Below are 18,827 nucleotides of genomic sequence, written 5' to 3'. Positions count from 1 at the left end.
GGCTTGAAGAATTTCTAAATATTCCTACCCTGATTAAAACTGTTCACCGGGGTTTCAACAGTGAAACAACAGCTTATTTTAAGGGGACCTTTAGAACAAAGAGGGATTATAAGACTTGGTCAACCGTTTTACACTTTATTAGCACTAGGCCCACATCTGAACACTAAATCGGTCAGCCCGTTGGACATGGGTCCCCAGGAGCTGTACAAAGTTCAGAGGCCGTTCCTCCCATTATATTTGAGAAGTGACTTGCACAAAGAGGAAACTTTAGATGCAGAATGTTTCTGATAAGTAGAGCATAGATAAAAATATTAATTGTTACGATGCACAGGAATGACATTGTGAAGCAGACATAAAAGTAGTAACCAAAGGGCATCAGTCAGCAGATTTGTACCTATGAAATTGGCTGACCTGCTGCATATGCACTTGGCAGCTGAAGGCATCTGTGTTGGTCTCATGTTCAAATGTGCCTACATTGCAGCAAAAAATTTAGTTTTTATATATGCAAATAAGCCTCTAGATCTAAAGTAGTGGCTGCGAACCTTTGGCCCCGTGGGCACTTGCACCCTGGAAAAAGTCGATGGTGTACTAATATGACTTTTTTCTGACATTCATCAGCGCAGGGCACACCATGAACAGCACAGGCAGCACTTTGAATGTAGGCAGACTATTATAGCTAAATTAAAAAGGACACGGAAGATATACCATATTGGTATTGAGGTTAAATTGCTCTGTTGGCACTTTGCGATAAATAAGTGGGTTTTGGGTTGCGGGTTGCCGTTTTGGCACTCGGTCTCTAAAATGGTCAACATCACTGATATAGAGGCTCTCCTCTCTCTGCACAACTGCTGCCGCTTATGCACTTTATTCGATAGGTCCAGGCTTGGTGACGATTACAATGCCTGACCCCGTCAATAAAAGTGCAGAGGGCCCAGCAGTTGTGCAGCGAAAACAGAGCCTCTAGGTATAACAGCAACGCCCCCATTGCTCCTAGAGGCTCATTTGCATATATTACAACATAATTCTTCTCAGCAATGAGGCACATATGAACATGGGACCAACACAGATGCCTTCAGCTGCCAAGTGTACATACAACGGGTCAGCCAGTGTCATGTATACAAATCTGTTGACAGATGACCTTTAAATCAGATAAAACCTGTAATACTCCATTTTAAATATGCAATCCAGAGGGAAAAATCTGACTAGTTTGAGAGCTGTGTTTGTATTAAGTGTGTGACTTTAGATTAAGTGACTTGAGATTCAGGGACTTTAGGAGGGGATTACAGTAAGTTAGATTCCTATCACTGCACCATATTGTATTTTTTTTTTTTTTTTTTTCTTGCGTAATCCCCATTTAGTATATGTTCCATTATTGAAAACGCAGTCTAGTGCACATCTTGTCTAATGTATGCAGTCCTGGAACAGCCGTTTGAGGGTCCATATATTTGTTCAAAATGTGAGCAAATTGCCCGTTTGGAATCGCACATTGAGAAGCGTTGACAAATTGGAAAAGAGTTTGCTGCTCAGTGAGCAAGCACTCTATGGGGTAGATGTGGGGGAGGGTGGTAGTGAGGAGGCTGAGGAAAGTGAGGTAGCTAGCTGGATAACAGTTAGAAAGCGGGGTAGAGGGAATAGTGCCAGGGAGGCTAGCCCAGATCTGACACACCCCAAAAACTTTGCAAGGTTGGCAGATGAGGGGGATGTCAGTTCAGGGAGAGCACTGCTGCAGCCGGACCCTTCATCTGCCAGTCAGGGGAATGTTAGCTCCAGTAAGCAGGGGACCAGGAGAGCAGGGCAGGCCAGACAGGTACTGGGAGACTCAATTATTAGTGTTACAGATAGGGTGATCTGTCACAAAGACCGGGATCGTCGAACGGTGTGTTGTCTTCCTGGCGCTAGAGTTTGACACATTGTGGATCGGGTTGACAGATTACTGGGAGGGGCTGGAGAAGATCCAGCGGTCATGGTCCATATCGGAACCAATGACAAAGTTAGAGCTAGGTGGAGTATCCTTAAAGAGGTCCTTTCACTTTGAAAAACATTGTGAACTAAGTATCCTGACATATACAGCGGCGCCCAGGGATCTCACTGCACTTACTATTATCCCTGGGCGCCGCTCCGTTCTCCCGTTATGTCCTCCGGTATCTTCGCTTAGTAAGTTATAGTAGGCGGAGACTGCCCTTGTTCTGCTGGGCGTTTCCTCCTCCTAGGCTGTAGTGCTGGCCAATCGCAGCGCACAGCTCACAGCCTGGGAGGTTTTTTTCTCCCAGGCTGTGAACTGTGCGCTGCGATTGGCCAGCGCTACAGCTTAGGAGGAGGAGACGCCCAGCAGAACAAGGGCAGACTCCGCCTACTATAACCAAGAGTCCTAAGTCTCCGCCTACTATAACTTACTGAGCGGAGATACCGGAGGACATAACGGGAGAACGGAGTGGCGCCCAGGGATAATAGTAAGTGCAGTGAGATCCTAGGGCGCCGCTGTATATGTCAGGATACTTAGTTCACAATGTTTATCCATGTGAAAGGTCCTCTTTAACCTCCTCACGACCGCCGTACGCAGGATTGCGTCTTCTCGGCGGTCGTGCTCTTCTGGGTGGACGCGCCGGTGCGTCCTCTCGCGAGACGCGAGATTTCCGGGTATGCCGGCCCGCGCATGCGCATCGCGGGCCGGCAAAATTCAAAGAAGAAGTTTGTCATCAACCTGCCGGCCACGATCATTGGCTGGCAGATTGATGATTTTCAAAAAAAACAATCAGAAGCCACATAACCCATCATATTAGTAAATATGATGGGGTTATATGGCTGCTGTGCTCCTCTGCTCCTTCTTTTGGTCGGTTGGTTCCAGCAGAGGTGCACACATCACTGTGAGTACCCACTACACTACACTTAGCCCCCAGATCACCCCAATTAACCCTTTGATCACCCCTTCTTGCCCCTGTCAATCACTAGTGAAAAGGAAAAAAGTGATCAGTGCAAACTGTCATTTTTTTTATTTCCACTGGTATTGACCGTTAGGTTTTAGGTATAGTTTAGGCCCCTTGGTTAGGTAGTTTAGCGATCAGTTAGCGCCCAGCCCACCGCACCGCAGTCCGTTATTCGCTGATTAGCGTATCGCTAATCAGCATTTGTACTTTTATAGTATCTGAAAGTGATCAAAACTGATCACGGTCAGATCTATAATTGTATTAGTGTCACTTTAGTTCGCCCTCCACCCAAAACGCAGTGTTTGCCCGATCAGGCCTGATTGGTCGCCCACACGTGCGTTCGCCCACACCCGCCCCACCGCAGTGACAAAAAAATATTTTTTTTTTTGATTACTGCACATTCACTTTACACGCACTGCGGCGATAAAAAAATCAGTTTTGATATTTTTTATCAACCGCAGCGGCCTCCGGTACTTCGCTAGCCTCCCATTTGTAAGACAGGCTTGCTTTTTTTTTTCTTGGGTAGTCTCAGGGAATACCCCTAAATTTAGTTGCCCAAATGTCTAACAGGGGGTATTCTTCTGAAGAGGCCTACAGGCTTCTGACCCAGTCGGATGAGGAGTGGGAACCCTCATCTGATGAATCCAGCGGGTCAAAATACGAACCTGTAGAAAGCAGTGGCTCTCTGACCCAAAGTTCGGACGAGGAGGTTGAGGTCCCTGATAGCACCAGGCGTACCCGGCCCCGTGTCGCTAGACCGCAGGATCCGCTTCAAGAGCAGCAGAGTGGGGCTGGTGCTGTCGGATTACGTGGTGATGCATACACCAGCAGCCCAGCCCTTCCTGGACCTAGTACCAGCACTGCCGTACAACCTGGTGAAGTAGAGAGCACCAGAAGGGCAATTGAAGCTGGTACGGTGGCACGTGCAGTAGTGACCCCGTCGCAGCCACCGCAAAGACGTGCCCGTAGAGCCCCTAGAATCCCAGAGGTGCTGGCAAACCCTGATTGGCAGTCCCCAACTTCAGCCGCACCTGTAGTTTTCCCTTTCACTGCCTAGTCTGGAGTTCGGGTTGAGACAGCTCAGATCGGTTCGGCCCTGGGATTTTTTGAGCGGTTCTTGACTGCGGAGCTCTTAGACTTAGTTGTGGCCGAAACAAACAGATATGCCACACAATTTATAACCGCTAACCCGGGAAGCTCTTATGCCCAGTCTTTCTGGTGGAAACCAGTCCAAGTTTCCGAAATTACAACTTTTCTGGGCCTCCTCCTCAACATGGGCCTGACAAAAAAGCATGAATTGCGGTCATATTGGTCCACGAACCCAATTCATCACATGCCCATGTTCTCTGCTGCTATGTCCAGGACACGATTTGAGACCATCCTGCGTTTCCTGCACTTTAGTGATAACAGCACCTCCCGTCCCAGAGGCCACCCTGCTTTTGACCGGCTCCACAAAATTCGACCCCTCATAGACCATTTCAACCTGAAATTTGCAGATTTGTATACCCCTGAGCAAAACATCTGCATAGACGAGTCCCTGATACATTTTACCGGGCGCCTTGGCTTCAAACAATACATCCCAAGCAAGCGCGCCCGGTATGGGGTCAAATTGTATAAGCTCTGTGAAAGGGCCACAGGCTATACCCACAAATTTCGGATCTATGAGGGAAAAGATCAGACCCTGGAGCCGGTCGGTTGCCCTGACTACCTGGGGAGCAGTGGGAAGACAGTTTGGGACTTGGTGTCACCCTTATTCGGCAAGGGGTACCATCTTTATGTGGACAATTTTTACACAAGTGTGGCCCTCTTTAGGCATTTGTTTCTAGAACGGATTGGCGCCTGTGGTACCGCGCGAACTAGTCGCGCGGGCTTCCCCCAACGGCTCGTTACCACCCGTCTGGCAAGGGGGCAGAGGGCCGCACTGTGTAACGAAGAACTGCTCGCGGTGAAATGGAGAGACAAGCGTGACGTTTACATGCTCTCCTCCATTCACGCAGACACGACAATCCAAATTGAGCGAGCAACCCGTGTCATTGAAAAGCCCCTCTCAGTCCACGACTATAACCTTCACATGGGAGGGGTGGACTTCAATGACCAGATGTTGGCTCCGTATTTAGTGTCCCGCAGAACCAGACGCTGGTATAAGAAGGTGTCTGTATATTTAATTCAATTGGCTCTGTACAATAGTTTTGTTCTCTACAGTAAGGCTGGGAGAACTGGATCCTTCCTCAAATTTCAGGAAGAGATCATCGCGAACCTCCTGTACCCAGGAGGTTCCGTGGCCCCATCCACCAGTGTAGTTAGCCGTCTACACGAGCGACATTTCCCCAGTGTCGTTCCTGGTACCTCAAACCGACCGCCACCCCGAAAAAAATGTCGTGTCTGTAGCAGGAGTGGAATAAGGCGTGACACCCGCTATTTCTGTCCTGACTGTCCTGACCACCCTGCCCTATGCTTTGGAGAGTGTTTCCGGAAGGACCACTCACAGGTACACTATTAGCATAGGGATCATCTCACCAGGACAGGCACACAGGGCTATTAGGGCCCATTCACTCACAGCTGCTGCAAACGTCTCCTTTCACATGGGACAAAGTGCATAACGCACTTCACCACATCTTTGGGCGATTTGCGCTTTGCACATTGACCCATGGGGAAGGAGAGGTTTGTTCTATAAAGGTAAAAAAAAAAAAAAAAAAAACACACCAGTAAGCAAACACGTTAATGTTTAGTTCAAAAAGTTAAAGTTTACATGTACTGTTCCAAAGTTAATAAAATTATTGCGTTGTGGCCTGGTTTTTTGTTTTTTTTTGTTTTTTTACCTTCCAGGTGGACCAACCGATCTACTAGCTGCAGCACCGATGTGCATTCTGACAGAAGCATTGCGCTGCTGTCAGATTACACGCAAGTCGGTGTATGCGGCGCTGCAAGACGGGATTTTCTCCTCTGCAGTGACAGATACGTTTGCCAAGGCATACGAGCTGAGGAGGAGGCGGCGTTCCTATGCTTTGGCAAACACTTTGTATATATATAAAAATATAAAAAAATCCCAGCAATGATTTATTCATCCACATCGATTGATGCGAATGGAGAAATCTGGTTTGCCAGGGCATACGAGCTAAGTGGGTATGGATGTAGGGCGGAGCTCCTATGTCCTGGCAGACGCCTTTCCCCTCCATTTTTTTTTTGGGCAGAGATTTTTTCATCCACATTGATCGATGCGAATGAAGAAATCTGTGCCGTTCATTTTTTTTCTTTCAGCCCAGAGGCTGAACGGAAAAAAAAAATCTCATTACCTGTATGCTCAATATAAGGAGAATAGCAGAAACTCCTAATGCTGGCCATACATGTAATGATTGCGGAGACCCTCAAATGCCAGGGCAGTACAAACACCCCACAACTGACCCCATTTTGGAAAGAAGACACCCCAAGGTATTTGCTGAGGGGCATATTGAGTCCATGAAAGATTTAAATTTTTGTCCTAAGTTAGCGGAAAGTGAGACTTTGTGAGAAAAAAAACAAAAACAAAACAATTTCCGCTAACTTATGCGAAAAAAAAATAAATTCTATGAACTTGCCAGGCCCCTCATTGGATACCTTGGGGTGTCTTCTTTCCAAAGTGGGGTCACATGTGGGGTATTTATACTGCCCTGGCTTTTTAGGGGCCCTAAAGCGTGAGAAGAAGTCTGGGATCCAAATGTCTAAAAATGCCCTCCTAAAAGGAATTTGGGCACCTTTGCGCATCTAGGCTGCAAAAAAGTGTGACACATCTGGTATCGCCGTACTCAGGAGAAGTTGGGGAATGTGTTTTGGGGTGTCATTTTACATATACCCATGCTGGGTGAGATAAATATCTTGGTCAAATGACAACTTTGTATAAAAAAATGGGAAAAGTTGTCTTTTGCCAAGATATTTCTCTCACCCAGCATGGGTATATGTAAAATGACACCCCAAAACACATTCCCCAACTTCTCCTGAGTACGGCGATACCAGATGTGTGACACTTTTTTGATGCCAAGGTGGGCAAAGGGGCACATATTCCAAAGTGCACCTTTCGGATTTCACCGGTCATTTTTTACACATTTTGATTGCAAAGTACTTCTCACACATATGGGCCCCTAAATTGCCAGGGCAGTATAACTACGCCACAAGTGACCCCATTTTGGAAAGAAGACACCCCAAGGTATTCTGTGAGGGGCATGGTGAGTTCCTAGAATTTTTTATTTTTTGTCGCAAGTTAGTGGAATATGAGACTTTGTAAGAAAAAAATAAAAAAATAAATCATCATCATTTTCCGCTAACTTGTGACAAAAAATAAAAAGTTCTATGAACTCACTATGCCCATCAGCGAATACCTTAGGGTGTCTACTTTCCGAAATGGGGTTATTTGTGGGGTTTTTCTACTGTTTGGGCATTGTAGAACCTCAGGAATCATGACAGGTGCTCAGAAAATCAGAGCTGTTTCAAAAAGCGGAAATTCACATTTTTGTACCATAGTTTGTAAACGCTATAACTTTTACCCAAACCATTTTATTTTTTTGCCCAAACATTTTTTTTTTTATCAAAGACATGTAGAAGAATAAATTTGGCGAAAAATGTATATATGGATGTCGTTTTTTTTTGCAAAATTTTACAGCTGAAAGTGAAAAATGTCATTTTTTTGCAAAAAAATCGTTACATTTTGATTAATAACAAAAAAAGTAAAAATGTCAGCAGCAATAAAATACCACCAAATGAAAGCTCCATTAGTGAGAAGAAAAGGAGGTAAAATTCATTTGGGTGGTAAGTTGCATGACCGAGCGATAAACGGTGAAAGGAGTGTAGTGCCGAAGTGTAAAAAGTGCTCTGGTCATGAAGGGGGTTTCAGCTAGCGGGGCTGAAGTGGTTAAAAAGGATTTTAGGGATTTAGGTCAAAAGCTTAGGACAAAGACCTCAAAGGTAGTGTTTTGCGAAATACTGCCTGTGCCACGGCCCACACAAGAAAGGCAGCAGGAGATTAGGCAGGTTAACAAGTGGCTCAAGAACTGGTGTAAAAAGGAGCGGTTTGGGTTCCTGGAGAACTGGAGGGACTAGAACAGTTCAGAAAGAAACGTGCAGGTTAAAAAATATACATAAAATGTATGTATACTAATGCCAGAAGCCTGACTAATAAAACTGGTGAACTGGAATTAGTGATGTGTGAGGAGGACTAGTGGTAATAACTGAGACATGGCTGGATGATAGCTATGACTGGGCAGTTAATGTACAGGGTTACAGTCTGTTTAGAAAGGATCGCCAAAATCGGAGAGGGGGAGGGGTCTGCCTTTATGCAAAGTCCTGTCTAAAGCCCATAGTCCTAGGAGATATAAATGAGGGACATGAACATATGGAATCACTGTGGGTAGAAATACATGGAGGCAAAAACAATAATAAAATACTAACAGGAGTTTATTATTAGCCACCTAATATACCAGAGTCCACAGAAAATCTGCTACTAAACGAGATAGACGAGGCGGCAAATCATAATGAGGTCGTTATTTTGGGGGACTTCAACTACCCAGATATAGACTGGGAAACTGAAACCTGTACATCTCATAAAGGAAATAGGTTCTTGGCAATAACCAAAAACTATTACCTTTCCCAACTGGTTCAGGACCCGACTAGAGGGACAGCCATACTGGACTTAGTATTAACCAATAAACCTGACAGAACAACAGATGTGCAGGTTGGGGGACACCTGGGAAATAGTGACCATAAAGTAATAACCTTCCAATTATCATTCAAAAAAGTGTTTCTTCAGGGAGGAACAAAAATATCAAAGTTCAAAAAAGCAAAATTTTGCCAACTAAGAGAGGCCATAGGCGTAACTAACTGGGACAAAGTCCTCAAAAATAAAAATACAGCCACAAAATGGGGTATTTTTAAAAGCATCTAAAAATATAATTGTGAGAGGTATATACCTTATGGGAATAAAAGATTAAGGAACAAGAAAAAAACTATGTGGATAAAAAGAAATGTAAAAAAAAAGCAATAAATGACAAAAGGAAAGCATTTAAATCACTAAAACAAGAGGGTAGCGAGGAAGCAATGAAAACTATAAGGAAAAAAAAAAAATGCAAAAATCAAATAAAAGCAGCCAAACTAGAGAGCGAGCGATTAATTACCAAAGAAAGCAAAACTAACCCTAAAATGTTCTTCAAACATATAAATGGTAAAAAGTATAAATCTGAAGGTGTTGGCTCTTTACAGAGGAATGAGGGGGGGAGTTGCAGAGTGTGATGTGGCGAAAGCAAAGCTATTAAATATTTTTTTCTCCACTGTATTCACTAAGGAAAATAAACTGTCAGATGATATGCAGAATGTAAAAGTAAATTCACCATTAAAAGTGCCCTGTCTGACCCAGCGGCGTCTTAAAAAGATTAAAATAGAAAAATCACCAGGACCAGATGGCATACACCCCCATATCCTAAGAGAATTAAGTAATGTCATAGTCAAACCCTTAGTTCTGATATTTAAGGACTCTATACTGACAGGGAGTGTTCCACAGGATTGGAGCAAATGTGGTGCCAATATTCAAAAAGGGTCCAAAAACAGAGCCCGATAACTATAGACTGGTAAGTTTAACATCTGTCGTGGGTAAACTGTTTGAAGGTTTTCTAAGAGATGCTATCTTGGAGTACCTCAATGAAAATAAGCAAATAACGCCATATCAGCATGGGTTCATGAGGGATCGGTCATGTCAAACTAATTTAATCCGTTTCTATGAGGAGGCAAGTTCTAGACTTGACCGCGGCGAGTCAATGGATGTCGTATATCTGAACTTCTCCAAAGCATTTGACACTGTACCACATAAAAGATTAGTATATAAAATGAGAATGCTTGGACTGGGGGAAAATGTCTGTATGTGGGTAAGTAACTAGCTCAGTGCTAGAAAACAGAGGGTGGTTATTATTGGTACACACTCAGATTGGTTCACTAGTGGAGTACCTTTAGGGGTCAGTATTGGGCCCAATTATTTTCAATATATTTATTAATGATCTTGTAGAAGGCTTGCACAGTTAAATATAAATTTTTGCAGATGACACTAAACTGTGCAAACTAATTGACAAGGGAGAAAAAAGTATTCTGCTACAGAGAGATCTGGATAGATTGGAGGCTTGGGCAGAGAAGTAGGTAAGACAAATGTAGGTAAGTTATGCACATGGGAAGGAATAATGCAAGTCACCACTACATACTAAATGGTAAAACACTGGGTAACACAGACATGGAAAAGGACCTAGTTTTCTGTTCACAAAAATTGCTAAGTAGAAATCAGTGTCAAGCAGCTGCTGCCAAGGCCAATAAGATAATGGGTTGCATCAAAAGGGGCATAGAGGCCCGTGATGAGAACATAGTCCAACCACTTTACAAATCACTAGTCAGACCACACATGGAGGACCGTGTACAGTTCTCGGCTCCTGTGAACAAGGCAGACATAGCAGAGCTGGAGAGGGTTCAGAGGAGGGCAACTAAAGTAATAACTGAATTGGTGGACTACAGTACCCTGAAAGATTATCAAAATTGGGGTTATTCACTTTAGAAAAAAGACAACTGAGGGGAGATCTAATTACTATGTATAAATATATCAGGAGTCAGTACAGAGATCTCTCCCATTATCTATTTATATCCAGGACTGTGACTGTGACGAGGGGACATCCTCTGCGTCTGGAGGAAAGAAGGTTTCTACACAAACATAGAAGAGGATTCTTTACGGTAAGAGCAGTGAGACTATGGAACTCTCTGCCTGAGGAGGTGGTGATGGCGAGTTCACTAAAAGAGTTCAATAGGGGCATGGATGTATTTCTGGAGTGTAATAATATTACAGGCTATAGCTACTAGAGAGGGGTCGTTGATCCAGGGAGTTATCTGATTGCCTGATTAGAGTCGGGAAGAAATGTTTTCCCCTTAAGTGAGGAAAATTGGCTTCTACCTCACAGTTTTGTTTTTTTGCCTTCTTCCTCTGGATCAACTTGCAGGATGACAGGCTGAACTGGATGGACAGATGTCTTTTTTCGGCCTTATAAACTATTTTAAATGTGCTACAATGGTTGTCTTCATATTATTTTCTACAGAAGTTAGGTCATATTACTAATAATTATTAGTAGCTTAGAAACAGTTATATATATATATATATATATATATATATATAATAAAAAAATGGCAGCACCAATTCATAAAAATATACAGCGGGTGCTATGTTCAAGGGTGTAACTCCTTACCACAGAGTAAGGCCGAATGCACATGGCCGTGTTTCACGGGCTGGATTCCTGCTGAGAGCAGGAGCGCACGGCGTCATTGGTTGCTATGACGCTGTGCGCTCCCTGCTGCCGCTACAGTACAGTAATACACTGGTATAGATCATACCAGTGTATTACTGTATTGCGGCGGCAGCAGGGAGCGCACGGCATCATAGCAACCAATGACGCCGTGCACTCCTGCTCTCAGCAGGAATCCAGCCCGTGGTTCCACGGACCGCTCACGGCTGTGAAAAACAGCCGTGTGCATTCGGTCTAATAGTAGAAAACGGACAGCACATCCAGTAGAAAATCGTGACTTAATAGCCCATGTGGGACAGTGAAGCAACATTTCGGCTCGGACACAGAGCATTTCTCAAGCTTGAGAAAGGCTCTGTGTCCGAGACGAAACGTTACTTCACTGTCCCACATGGGCTATTAAATCACGATTTTCTACTGGATGTGCTGTCCGTTTTCTACTACCGGTATATATATATATATATATATATATATACAGACGTGGACAAAATTGTTGGTACCCTTTGGTCAATGAAAGAAAAAGTCACAATGGTCACAGAAATAACTTTAATCTGACAAAAGTAATAATAAATTAAAATTCTATAAATGTTAACCAATGAAAGTCAGACATTGTTTTTCAACCATGCTTCAACAGAATTATGTAAAAAAATAAACTCATGAAACAGGCATGGACAAAAATGATGGTACCCCTAACTTAATATTTTGTTGCGCAACCTTTTGAGGCAATCACTGCAATCAAACGCTTCCTGTAACTGTCAATGAGACATCTGCACCTCTCAGCAGGTATTTTGGCCCACTCCTCATGAGCAAACTGCTCCAGTTGTGTCCGGTTTGAAGGGTGCCTTTTCCAGACTGCATGTTTCAGCTCCTTCCAAAGATGCTCAATAGGATTGAGGTCAGGGCTCATAGAAGGCCACTTTAGAATAGTCCAATTTTTTCCTCTTAGCCATTCTTGGGTGTTTTTAGCGGTGTGTTTTGGGTCATTGTCCTGTTGCAAGACCCATGACCTGCGACTGAGACCAAGCTTTCTGACACTGGCTAGTACATTTCTCTCTAGAATTCCTTGATAGTCTTGAGATTTCATTGTACCCTGCACAGATTCAAGACACCCTGTGCCAGACGCAGCAAAGCAGCCCCAGAACATAACAGAGCCTCCTCCATGTTTCACAGTAGGGACAGTGTTCTTTTCTTGATATGCTTCATTTTTTTCGTCTGTGAACATACAGCTGATGTGCCTTGGCAAAAACTTCGATTTTTGTCTCATCTGTCCACAGGACATTCTCCCAGAAGCTTTGTGGCTTGTCAACATGTAGTTTGGCATATTCCAGTCTTGCTTTTTTATGATTCGTTTTCAACAATGGTGTCCTCCTTGGTCGTCTCCCATGTAGTCCACTTTGGCTCAAACAACGACGGATGGTGCGATCTGACACTGATGTTCCTTGAGCATGAAGTTCACCTTGAATCTCTTTAGAAGTCTTTCTAGGCTCTTTTGTTACCATTCGGATTATCCGTCTCTTAGATTTGTCATCAATTTTCCTCCTGCGGCCACGTCCAGGGAGGTTGGCTACAGTCCCATGGATCTTAAACTTATGAATAATATGTGCAACTGTACTCACAGGAACATCTAGTTGCTTGGAGATGGTCTTATAGCCTTTACCTTTAACATGCTTGTCTATAATTTTCTTTCTGATCTCTTGAGACAGCTCTTTCCTTTGCTTCCTCTGGTCCATGTCGAGTGTGGTACACACCATATCACCAAACAACACAGTGATTACCTGGAGCCATATATATAGGCCCAATGGCTGATTACAAGGTTGTAGACACCTGTGATGCTAATTAGTGGACACACCTTGAATTAACATGTCCCTTTGGTCACATTATGTTCTGTGTTTTCTAGGGGTACCATCATTTTTGTCCATGCCTGTTTCATGAGTTTATTTTTTTACATAATTCTGTTGAAGCATGGTTGAAAAACAATGTCTGACTTTCATTGGTTAACATTTATAGAATTTTAATTTATTATTACTTTTGTCAGATTAAAGTTATTTCTGTGACCATTGTGACTTTTTCTTTCATTGACCAAAGGGTACCAACAATTTTGTCCACGTCTGTATATATACACACACACACACACACACACTGCAAAAAAGGATGAGCAGCACTCCAAGAAGTAAAAAAAAATACAAAAATACTTTATTTACCCAAGCAGGATATGCAACGTTTCAACTCTACACAGGAGCCTTGAGAAAGGCTCCTGTGTAGAGCCGAAACGTCGCATGTCCTGCTTGGGTAAATAAAGTATTTTTTTACTTCTTGGAGTGCTGCCCATCCTTTTTTGTACTCGATCTATTGGATTGGCTTATATCCATATTGGGCCAGTTGCACCCTCTTGTTTGCATCAGGGACGGTGCTGCCACTTTTTTTCTTTTTATATATATATATATATATATATAGATATATATATATATATACAGCTCAACAAGATCATTAATGAAAATGTACCTTAAAATAAAAATTCCATCATTATATGATAATGGCTCACTATTATGTACACGAGAATGTATTAGCCTCACTCCTATACATTCACTGTTAAAAAAATATAGTTTAAAAACCCTATTTTTATTTGAGACTCTATTAGAGTCTAAGGGTTCATGCATACGTTATTCTGTGGCACGTGCTGCGGACCGCAAATAGAGATCCACAATGAATGGGCACCAGCTGTGTGCCCACAGTTTGCGATCCGCAACATTCAGTCTGCACAAAAAAATAATAATTGTAGAACTCCCACGGAAGCACTCCGTAATTCCACTCTGTGCCTCCTTATTTTGCGAACCCACTTAAGTGAATGGGTCTGCATCCGTGATACGGAGTACATACGGCCACAATACTGGCATGGGCGGCACATGCTCAAGGCTGGGTTCATGTCACGTTTTTGCCATCCGTTTAACGTATACAGAAAGGCAAACGTTAACATACGTTAGCATATAGTTTCACTGTAAAAAAACCAACAATACTTTAACATATACATTTGTTTGTTTTTACCAGACTCTGCAGGATGGAAAAGCGGTGTGCTACACTTTTGTATGCATTTTCCCAACAAATCTGTGGTTTGTGGCAAGAATTGTGCTCTAATAGCTTGCAATATGTTTAGCCTGTAAAGGTATCACTCCCTTAATACTTTTGTATTCATAACGCAAAATAACAACGTCACACCAACATATACGTTAAATGGATAGCAAAAACGTGATTTTGAACCCACCCCAAGTAGATCTCAAAACTTTAGGCGGATCTGTCGTCAGAATATAGACTTAAATAGTTATGATGGAAATGCTCAACCTGCTTTCCGCCATCTATCTCAGAGGTGACTAAACACAGAAGCCAGCCAAAACTGATGACGGAAGGTGAGCGCACACCCCTGAAAAACAGCGGAATGTAACTATGAGCCTGCTGTATTCTCTGATCACTCCTACTTGTCAAATGGCACAATAAGAGAGTGAACCAATGTCCAATCTATGCACCTTACACAGGGCAGCAGAACTGGGTGACAGTTTCCCTTTAAAGTCTACTGACAGTTGAGTACATCTTAGTCTGGACTACTTTGTAGTTCAACATTTCAAGTTCACAGAATTGAACTAATACAGAGCTCTTTGGAGTTTCAGGGGCACAATCAGGAGAGGTCTCAAGCGGACACTCCTCTGTCGATATTGCCTTAGTTAAACACAGCCTACAGCTTTTAGTCAGCCGGTGTGCTATGACATGCCTATTTTAGTAAATACCTGTACTGCCCATGAAATAACAAATTCTGGGGCATCTTTTCTTATATGTCTGTGATGTATTGTTTCTGTTATTCCTCCTAGCAATTTATGAATACATTTCCAGTCTGGCACTGTGAGGATTGACTGGAGAGTGTCAGAGTCTGTAGGGACATAGTCCTAACTGGTATCACCCAGTAGTTAATTGACTTATACATTTCTAGGATGTCTAACCGGAACAGCACTGTGTCTGATCCTCATGCAATGGAAACGTGTATAAGGCAATTTCTACTGAAGATACTGCTAGCGCTAAACCAAATGATTTCCTATCAGGCTACTTTCACGCGTGCGTGTTTGCTGGATCCGGCAGGGTTCAGCAAAAATGCTTCCGTTACTGATAATACAACCATCTGCATCCGTTGAACGGATCCAGTTGTATTATCTTTAACATGCCCAAGATGGATCAGTCATAAACTCTATTGAAAGTCAATGGGGGACAAATCCGTTTCCTATTATGTATTGACTTGCATTGTTGGTCATGATGGATCAGTTTTGCTCTGAATCCCATGCTGTATGGGAACGCAACCAAACAGAACAGAATGCAGTTTGGAGCACTCCGTTCCCTTCAGTTTTGTCCCCGTTGACAATAAATGGGGACAAAACGGAAGCGTTTTTTTTTCCAGTATTGAGATCCTATGACAGATCTCAATACCAGAAAATGTAAACGGAAGTGTGAAAGTAGCCTTAAAGGGGTTGTCTCACTTTGGCAAAAGGCATTTATTATGTAGAGGAAGTTAAAACAAGTCACTTACTAATGTATTGTTATTATCTATATTGCTTTCTTTGCTGGCTGGATTCATTTTTCCATCACATTCTACACTGCTTGTTTTCATGGTTACGGCCACCTTGAAATCCAGCAGTGGTGGTCGTGCTTGCACATTATAGGAGCAAGCACTGGACTATGTGCAGTGCCATGATCCTGGCTACCAGAGATGCTAGCGCTTTATAGCACTGTATAATGTGATGGAAAAATGTATCCAGCCAGCAAAGGAAGCAATATGGACAATCACAATACATTAGGAAGTAGCTTGTATTAGCTTCCTCTACATGATAAATGCTATTTTCTGAAGCGAGACAACCCCTTTAATCTGGTATGTATAATATATATTATTATTATTTAAAAAAAAATCATGGCAGATTATCAAGATTTAGGTGTGTGTGTGTATAAATATTTATATATATAAGATTTTTCACTATACTTGAAAAAAGCAACACAGTAGAAAATCTCATGTTACAAAGGCCCATTGCAGTCTAGAAAATGGTGAAAAAAAGAATGCCTGATAAAAGTGAGCATCTCGTTAATTTACCTTTCTGCAGCAACATTTGGTCCAACTGAATACAATAGCTGAAGCTGATCCTGTTTGGGGAAAAACAGTAGAATATGAATTTAATTTTATAAATAGAACAGTATGAATTGTAAGGCTTCTGGCTCCCTTCTTTAATCTTTACTAATGGCAGCAATTAACTAGCTACACATAGCGTGCTCTTACTAAAGGTCACAATCCTTGTGTCATTTATCATGGAAGAAAATACTTTTTGGAAGGCTGAATAAAAATATTCCACAAGGCTGTTAAAAAAATATATATATATACTGTACTTTCATCCAAGCATCTGAAATTACTAAAGCACTCCACGTAAATAAAGGTACTTTCACACTAGCGTTTTTGCTAGATCTGGTAGGGTTTAGCAAAAACATTTCTGTAAGGGTCCATTCACACGTCCGTTGTTTCTTTCCTGATCTGTTCCGTTTTTTTCGGAACAGATCTGGACCCATTCATTTTCAATGGATCCTGAAAAAAATCGGACAGCACAATGTCTGATTTTTTTTCAGGACCCATTGAAAATTAATGGGTCCAGATCTGGTCCAGATCTGTTCCGCAAAAAACAGAACAGATCAGGAAAGAAACAACGGACGTGTGAATGGACCCTTAGGGTACTTTCACACTAGCGTTTTTCTTTTCCGGCATAGAGGTCAGTCCTAGGGGCTCTATACCGAAAAAGAACTGATCAGGCATATCCCCATGCATTCTGAATGGAGAGTAGTCCGTTCAGGATGCATCAGGATATCTTCAGTTCAGTCGTTTTGACTGATCAGGCAAAAGATAAAACCGCAGCATGCTACGGTTTTATCTCCAGCGAAAAAAACTGAAGACTTGCCAGAATGCTGGAGCCGTCATTTTTCCCCATAGGAATGCCGGATCCGTCCTTCCGGCCTGCGCATGCGCAGACCGGTAAAAATGTGAAAAAAGATACAAGACGGATCCGTCTGTCCGCATGACAACCGGAGAGACGGATCCGTTCTTGCAATGCATTTGTGAGATGGATCCGCATCTGGATCCGTCTCACAAATGCTTTCAGTTACAGCCGGATAGGCGGATCCGGCGGGCAGTTCCGACAATGGAACTGCCTGCCGGATCACACTACCACTAGTGTGAAAGTAGCCTTACTGATAATACAACCATCTGCATCCGTTATGAACGGATCCGGTTGTATTATCTTTAACATATCTTTAACATTGCCAAGAAGGATCCGTCATTAACTCCATTGAAAGTCAATAGGGGACGGATCAGTTTTCTATTGTGGCAGAGAAAACGGATCCGTACCCATTGACTTGCATTGGGGAAATGCAGTCTTGTATCCGCATCCCAGAACGGAAAGAAAAATACAACATGTTGTGGTTTGCTCTCCGGTCTGGGAATGCAACTAATCGGAACGGAATACATATTGGAGCATTCTGTTCAGTTCAGTTTAGTTCCCGTTGACAATGAATAGGGACAAAACTGAAGCGTTTTTTTTTTTCCAGTATTGAGCCCCTATGACAGAACTCAATAACGGAAAACTTAAACTCTAGTGTGAGCGTAGCCTAACAGGTAAAATCCCCTCACCAGCCAGAGGCAACTTATATGCCAATGTGAGTAGGTAACATGAAGTGTCAGGACTTGAACCCAGGGACTCCTGTGTCCCAGGCAGCAGCTCTTCAAAATGAGCTATTCTGCTTTCTGGACAGCTCTGGTGCTGAACTTATGCCTAGTTTCTGTGCCTCTAGTTTCGGTTCCTGCCTCCCTGGTCTGCTCCACCCTGTTCCATGATTGAACATCCTATTTAAGCCCAGCTTTGCACTTCCTGCCTTGCAAGATTATTGTGCTCTTAGCCTGTAATCAAGCTAGTCTCTCCCGCTTGCTGACGTTATCCTGTGCATCAATCACTGGCTTCCTTCTGACTATGGTATTTGCCTTTTCCTGCTTGCTGATGTTACCCAGTGCATCAACCACTGGCTTCCTTCTGACTACGTTACCCCAGGTAGTTGCTATAAAGACTCCGAACCAGCCCCGGACCGTTATAGAATAATCTCGCCCAAAAATGGAGTCTGTTGTGAAAACCTTGAGGCAACAAGTGGCTAAGCTTCAAGAATTTGGTGGTGCTGGATCAACAACAAGAAATAATTGACCTGCAAGAACTTCTGGATATGCGCAACTCAGGTTCAGATTTAAATACCCGTATGCCTCTGCCATCAAAGTTCAATGGGGATCGTCACCAGTACCCAGGATTCCTTAATCAATGCCACATATACTTTCAAATGAAACCTGCTCCTTTTACTAGTGACAGGAAAAAAGTGCTATTTATCATCAATCTTTTGACAGATGAAGCTCTTGCATGTGCCTCCCCTTATGTGGAAAAGAACTGTGCCCTCCTCAATGATTTATATAGCTTTATCACTGCTATGGATCAAGTTTTTGATGACCCTAATCGCTGAGCCACAGCTGAGACCAAATTGCATAATCTTCGACAAGGATGTCACTCAG

The 18,827-nt window shown here is 42.9% G+C and overlaps 1 protein-coding gene across 2 annotated transcripts in view; it reads right to left on the bottom strand.

Annotated features, from left to right (window-relative positions):
* VWA8 (von Willebrand factor A domain containing 8) overlaps positions 1-18,827 on the bottom strand; it is a 429,985-nt gene that overhangs the window by 295,536 nt on the left and 115,622 nt on the right. For both annotated transcript variants that reach the window (XM_044284760.1, XM_044284761.1), the window contains exon 8: positions 16,332-16,381. In XM_044284760.1, the coding sequence (XP_044140695.1) occupies positions 16,332-16,381 (50 nt within the window). The remainder of the gene's footprint in view (positions 1-16,331; positions 16,382-18,827) is intronic.

Source organism: Bufo gargarizans, chromosome 3 (genome assembly GCF_014858855.1).
Source record: "Bufo gargarizans isolate SCDJY-AF-19 chromosome 3, ASM1485885v1, whole genome shotgun sequence".
In the NCBI taxonomy this organism is placed as follows: domain Eukaryota; kingdom Metazoa; phylum Chordata; class Amphibia; order Anura; family Bufonidae; genus Bufo; species Bufo gargarizans.
Note: the sequence above shows the minus strand (reverse complement) of the source record. Positions and strands in the feature narration are given on the sequence as shown.